The 7,271-nt window shown below is 41.3% G+C and overlaps 1 protein-coding gene across 1 annotated transcript in view; it reads left to right on the top strand.

Annotated features, from left to right (window-relative positions):
- Positions 1-3,471: 3,471 nt before the first annotated feature.
- The window catches only part of prkcz (protein kinase C, zeta), a 410,310-nt gene continuing 406,510 nt past the window's right edge, over positions 3,472-7,271 (top strand). Inside the window, exon 1 of the mRNA XM_060852456.1 lies at positions 3,472-3,909. Within this exon, the coding sequence (XP_060708439.1) occupies positions 3,836-3,909 (74 nt within the window). The 5' untranslated portion in view covers positions 3,472-3,835. The remainder of the gene's footprint in view (positions 3,910-7,271) is intronic.

The raw sequence follows: 7,271 nt of genomic DNA, 5'->3' as shown, positions 1-7,271 counted from the left end.
AAACATCTCAATCCATTAGGTTACATAAAAGTATAATGAAGTAGCTATGCAAGTGGGCATAATGCCATCCTGCAACTGAGTGTAGTTTGCAACTTATTAAAATTTTTGACACCCTTGTTAGAACTTAAAATGATATGTGATTGGCTACAGATGATTGAGATTTGCACCACACATAAATCCTTGCTGAGGTTATCAGAAATATGCATCTGTTAATTGAACCATGACTCATTGACAGCACTCTTGCCTATTGATCAGTAAATTGTGTGTTTAATTCCCACTGCAGAGATTTGAGCGTAAAATCTAGAATCATGAAATCCCCACAGTGCAGATACAGTGTGTTCAGCCCACTGAGTCTGCACTGACCCTCCGAAGAGCATCCAATCCAAACCCAAATCCGTATGCTATCCCCATAACCCAGCATTTACCATGGCCCACCTACACATTCCTGGACATTACAGGGCAATTTAGCATGGCCAGTCCATTTAACCTGCACATCCTTGGACTGTGAGAGGAAACTGGAGCATGGGGAGAATGTGCAAACTCCATACACAGTTACCCAAGGTTGCAATCAAATCCGGCTCCCTGATGCTGTGAGGCAGCAGTGCTAACTACTTAAGGTATTCCAGTGGCAGTACTGCACTGTCAGAGATATAGCCTTTATTGAAATCATAATTTGTCCTCTTGGATGGATGCTAAAAATTCCAGAGTAATATTTCAAGTAAATCTGAATAATTTGCCCTCAACTGATACTGTGATGAGCAGGTTACATTATATTTATCATGGCACTATTTGAGTGACCTTGGAGCATACAAATTGACTGCAGAATTTCCTTATTTTCATCACAACATTTGATTACACTTCATTGATTTTAAAGTGCTGGAAAATGCACTGGAGAGGGGGACTCCACAAATATCCCACCTTCAATGAAGGAAGAGCCCAACACATCAGTGCAAAAGATAAGGCTTAAGCATTCAAAGCAATCTTCAGCAAGAAATGCCGTGAATTATTCAACTTGGCCTCCTCCTGTTGTCCTGAGCATTATAGATGCCAGTCTTCAGCCAATTTGATGCCCTTCACATGATATTAAGGAAGGGTTGAAGGCACTGGATACTGCAAAGGCTATGGCATCTGACACCATTCCAGCAATAGTACTGAAAAGTTGTATTAAAGAACTTTCACTCCCTTGCCAAGATCTTCCAGTACATTTATAACACCACAATGTGGAAAATTGCCCAGGTATGACCTGTACATAAAAAGCAGGACAAATCCAATCCAGACAAATTACTGCCCCCCCCCCCCCCGTTTACTCTCAATCATTAGTAAAGTGATGGAAAGTGTTATCACTTGCTCAGTGATGCCCAGTTTGGGTTCTGGCAAGGCTACTCACCTCCTGACCTCATGGCAACCTTGGTTCAAACATGGACAAAGAGATGAAGTCCAGAGATGAGGTAAGAGTGGCAGCCTTTGACATCAAGGCTGCATTCTACTGAGTGCAGCGTCAGAGTCCTAGCAAAGTTGGAATCAGTGGGAATCCGGTGGAAAACTCTCTTCTAGTTGGAGTCATACCTGGCACATAGGAAAATGGTTGTGGTTGTCAAAAGTCAGTCATCTCAGTTCCAGGACATCTCTGCAGGAATTCCTCAGGGTAATGTCCTAAGCTCTCCCAACTTCTGATGTTTCATCATTGATCTGCGCTCCATCATAAAGTTAGTAGTAGGGATGTTTGCTGCGGATTGTACAATGTTCAGCACCATTTGCATCTCCTCAGATACTGAGGAGGTCCATGTTCAAATGCAACAAGATCTGGACAATATCCAGGCTTGGGCTGACAAGTGGCAAGTATCATTTGCACCACACAAATGCCAGGAAATGACCAGCTCCAATAAGAGACAATCTAACCACTGTCCCTTGACATTCAATGGTATTGAATCTCCACCACCAACATCTTTGGAATTACCAATATTAAGAAACTCAACTGAATTTGCCACAGAATCTCAGTGTCTACCCGAACAGGTCAGAGGCTATGGACACACCAGTGAGTAACACACCTCCTGACTCCCCAAAGCCTACCCATCATCTACAAGGCACAAGTCAGGAGTGTGATAAAAACAAGGAGTGCAGATGCTGGAAACCAGAGTCTAGGTTAGAGTGGTGCTGGAAAAGCACAGCACATCAGGCAGCATTTGAGGAGCAGGAAAATCAACGTTTTGGGCAAAAGCCCTTCATCAGGAAGCGAGGCAGGGTGCCTGCAGAGTGGAGAGATAAATGAGAAGTGGGGTGGGGAGAAAGTAGCATAGAGTACAATAGGTAATCGACGTTTTCTGCTCTTGGGATGCTGCCTGACCTGTTGTGATGCAATACTACCCACTTACCTGAATGGGTGCAGCTCCATCAACACTCAAGCATCTTGACACCATCCTGGACAAATCAACCCGTTTGACTGGCACCATATCAACAAGCCTTCACCACCGACCCTCAGCAGCAACAGAGTATGCTATCTACAAGATGTACTTCAGAAATTCACCAAAGATCATTAGACAGCACATTCCAAAACTACAACCACTTTCATCTGGAAGGGCTGCAAATACCATATTACCATTCCTTCATTGTCACTGGGTCAAAGTCCTGGAATTCCACCTTAATGGTATTGTGGGTCAACCTACAGCACACAGAACGCAGCGGTTCAAAAAGACAGCTCACCATCATTTTCTCAAGGGCAACTAGGAATGGGCAATGGATGGTGGCCCAGCCAGTGAGACCTATGTCCAATGAGTGAAAAAATCAAGAGGGTCGGGGGGTCCCAAAAGCGATGTGTTAAAGGTCAATGAAAGGACACATTTCTGAAAGATATACTTCTGGGAAGGTATAATGACTTCAGTGGTTTTCTTGGACTAGCTTTTTAGAAAACACCTGCGGTTTTTTTGGACTCTGTTTTCGATGTCAGTTGGGGGAAAGAATTCCAATCAGGGATGTGATTTACACGCCTCTGGAGCAGGTGGAACTTGAACCAGTTCTCCTAACTCTTTCGGGTGATATCGCGAAAGATCCTGCTTTGGGCGATTTTAATGCGAAGCTTTCTTTCTGGGTCACCGGACTCGAAACGTTGACTTTGTTTCTCTTCACAGACCATCTGAACGTTTCCAGCCATTTCTGTTCTTGCTTCTTTCCCTTCTTCGGTGTCACTGCCAGGTGGCTTCCCGCCTCCCATTGGTTCCAGGTGATTTGGGGAGGGTGGAAACTAAGATCCGATTGGCTGCAGGGCTTTGAAAAAAAAGGAACACCATCCTTCATTCCATTGGTCAACGCTCGCGTTGTTCCTGATTGGCCAAGGTGGGATTCCTTTCGCCGGTTTGTCCCGTGGGATTGGCTGTGGCAGGAGGGTGGTACAGGTAACCGCTGTTTGTGTGCGATTGGTTGTTGACACGGAGTGTATTGTGGGGGCGGGGTGAAAATTGTCGGTTAACCTGCAACCGCCATTTAGCCTTCGGGAGTTTTACCACAGCTGCGGGATATTGGTGGCAACAAGTTTTACGAGGGGTGCCGCGGAATTAAAAGAAAACGTTGACATTTTGTCATAGCACAATAATAAAGAATTTCATCGAAATTTCATCTCTCCCGAGTGGCGCCTACGATTCAATTCGACTTGATTTTGTCATTTTTTTGAAAAGATCTGCTGAGGTGGAAGCTTTCCTAAAAGGAGAGAGAAGGTGGAATTTGTACGAGAGAAGGAGCGAGACGCTTTTATTAACTGCGCTTTTTCTTGTCCGAAAGTTTGCGCTGATTTCTTTCCTGATTTACTTTGAATCCGCTCGCTTGGTGGAGTTTCGGTTGTGTCATGCCGACGAGAATGGATGACAACATGGAGCGTGGAACAGGTGACTCGATCAAAGTGAAAGCTCACTACAATGGGTGAGTTAAAATAAATTGACACTCGATAGCTTTCCAAAATATTTACCTAGCGCTGTGCTCGCTTAGGAAATCCATTTTGCATTTCACAGAAATTTTATTAAAAGATTTCTTCAGGGAAAACAATTTATCTGTGCGATTATGCTGCTTTGAAACTTTTTTGACACTTGCAAGCAGTTACAGAGATTTGCAGTTGTTTAAATATTTTAACACTAGCAGTGTATGTTTCCTGTCGAGAGTGCAGTGCTTGAAAAACACGACAGGTCAGGCAGCATCCAAGGAGCAGGAGAGTCGTTGTTCGGGCAGGAACGTTTCATCAGGAAGGGCTTTTGCCCGAAACGTCGACGCTCCTGCTCCTCGGATGCTGCCTGACCTGCTGTGCTTTTCCAGCACTACACTTTCGACTCTAATCTCCAGCATATGCAGTCCTCACGTTCGCTTAGTTGTTTCCAGTTAATTTTTGGGTTATTAACACAGTAAGAATTCAGCTTTGACTGTAGTGAATAGGATACTGCCTCAAGTGCACTGTTGAATAAGAATTTTAGGCAGAACATTATTAGACTTGTTAAGTGTAGATTGATTATTTTGAATTCTGTTTTGGTGTGGGCACTCTGACATTATTCACACTGAAGGATAATGTAAGGTATCAACTAAATATAGTTACTTTGGTGTTCATCGTAAAATCAATCTGACAAAAGAAGAATATCCCAGTCCTCCAATTCCTGTAGCTATGGGTTTTGTTTTGGCAGGAAATCTCATTCACTAATTTAGGTAATGGCTTCTGTCTGCTTAATTTGAACTTTTAATGTCACAACCTCCACATTGGTTCTGAGAGTTCAGTCTTTTCTGAGTAATTTGCTACAATGTTGGTAGTAGGATGTAATATTGTAAAACAAAAATGGCAACTAGAATTAGATCGGTGAAAGTGAGTACTTGAGATGTTGGCAATTAGTGGTGCTGGAAAAACACGGCAGCCAGGCAGCATCTGAGGAGCAGGAAAATCGACATTTCTGGTTAAAGCCCTTCGTCAGGAACTAGAATTTAGATGGCATGCTAAACCTTGGGTGCATTTGAGTTTTTTTTTGTCAATTCCATCACAACTGAGCACACTTAATAAGTTTTGGTTTGTGACTTCAAACTTGAAAAATATTTTTATTACAATAATTTGCATATGAGGTCTCCAACATTGTAGCGGCCAACATTCAGCCAATTAGATTTTCTCCATGTAATCAAAAACTGCCGAAGACACAAAATGCTGCAAAGATTGTGGGCCCTGGCAACATACCAGCAATCGTGCTGAAGACTTGTGCTCCAGTACTAACTAGTAGCCAACCTGTTTATGTACATTTACAGGCATCCATGAGACAAATGTGAAAAATTACCCAGATACGTTCTGCCCAAATAAATAGGATAAATTCAATATGGTCAGTATCACCCCCTCAATCATCAACAAACTGCCAGCATAGTTGAGTACATCAGTTGCTGCAGAAATGACATGGTAAAAAGAGGACCAAAGGCTATATAATTGGAATTTTGGAAGTGTGATAAAATACATGTGACCTGAATCCAGAGTTGCACCGAGTTGCAGAGAAATGAGACTTTTCTCCAGTCAATCTGGAGCTAATCTACATATTTAATTCTGATTCTCACTACTTGCACCAAAATAAGCTTTGTGATTGCATTGAGTATTTGCTGTATTATAATCTGTGCGATTTTGCTGAGTACAGAAACTAAAGCTACTTTCTATTGTTGCTTTCAATCTTGTTATTCTAGGGTCATCTCATTGCTTGAAAATCATGAATTTACATACCATGTTTTATGTTAAAATCTTGAAGGCATATTTTAAACAACTGAATAGCACTAAAAGCAAGCAGTGGCAGCTAGTTACAATGTTGTGATTCTGGTTCTCAAGGAGGTGGGAAATGGCTCAGCCATTCATGATAACTCATCCAATGTTTTATAAATCCTTTTTAAAAGCACTGGCACTTTGTGCTGTGCATCAGATGAGATTGGGTACCATTGCCTGGAATCTTTAAAACATAACCAACTTCTATGATTTTTTTTTCTTTCCATCTCATTGAGTCAGTCTGATATGGATTTCTTTTCACAACAATGGTAAATATCAATTTCACCTTTAATTCTTGTGGGATTATTATTATTCTCTAGTGTAGTGCTCTATTTTGTGTGTGTTCTTCTTCAGTCAAATATCTTGAGAATGTAGATACAAGGGAAGGTGGTATTATCACTTAATTGTTTATCTAAAGACCGAGGTAATGTTCTGGGGACCCAAGTTTGAATTCCATCATGGCAGATAGTGGAATTTGAATTGAATGAAAATCTGGAATTGAGAGCCTAATGATGATCATGAATCCATTGTTGATTGTCGGGGAAAAAAAAATCTAGTTCAATAATGCCCTTTTAGGGAAGAAAACTGCCATCCTTACCTGGTCTGGGCGAGATATGACTGCAGACCCACGACAATGACTCCTAACTGTCCTCTGGGTAATTGGGGTAGGAAAATGAATGCTGGCCCAGCCAGTGACACCCACGTCCCATGAATGAATAAAAAATAGTTGTTTGACACGCTTAACTTTTATCTTTTGAATTTTGGGTAATGACTTTGAATATAATTATAGAGCAGCAGTTTGCAAACCTGTTTCCTTTGGGAATTCATACATCATAAATGAGTTTTCCAACTGATCCAGAACAGTTTTTGCTGCTAACTCAATATGTAGACTGTCAAGTTATCAACATGTAAATTGTTAATTTGTTTTTATCCAAAGAAAAATCAGATTGTCATTCTGATATGGATTTCTTCTCACCCCAATGGTAAATATCAATTTCACCTTTTTTGCTCAGAATAAGATTTTATTTGTTGGACACAGCAAAATGGTTAAGATCAAAAACAACATTAGTATAATTGAATCCGCATGACTAACTGAACCTTATCTCATGCACATAGGATGAGTATGGTGCGTAGTTTGTGAAATGTCAGTTTGATTTTGGCGAGACTAATCTACAAATCTGGCTTTACATTCAAATAGCTTAATCCTGTTTTCCCACATAAAATGAAAGCTAATGTTTGCAGCATACTTTTAACTGAAGTGGACAAATAATTGATTTAGTTGGAAATTTGTGTGCTTGGAAATGTTTGAAAGGATAAGTATCTTGGATCTCCTTGCCAAGTCTGTCAAAGAAGATCTGTGGTAGGAGAGACCAGTGACTCTCTCAATAGTCGAACTCATTTGCGCTTCAAAGTAGTGCAGGCACACCAGCAGTCCTGAATACAACTCCACAATTGTCACATCAGTTTCAGCTGATTTAGTGTGCAAATGGAATTGCTTCAAATGAGCATGAGATCTGGG

This window comes from Hemiscyllium ocellatum, chromosome 37, assembly GCF_020745735.1.
Source record: "Hemiscyllium ocellatum isolate sHemOce1 chromosome 37, sHemOce1.pat.X.cur, whole genome shotgun sequence".
In the NCBI taxonomy this organism is placed as follows: Eukaryota; Metazoa; Chordata; class Chondrichthyes; order Orectolobiformes; family Hemiscylliidae; genus Hemiscyllium; species Hemiscyllium ocellatum.
Note: the sequence above shows the minus strand (reverse complement) of the source record. Positions and strands in the feature narration are given on the sequence as shown.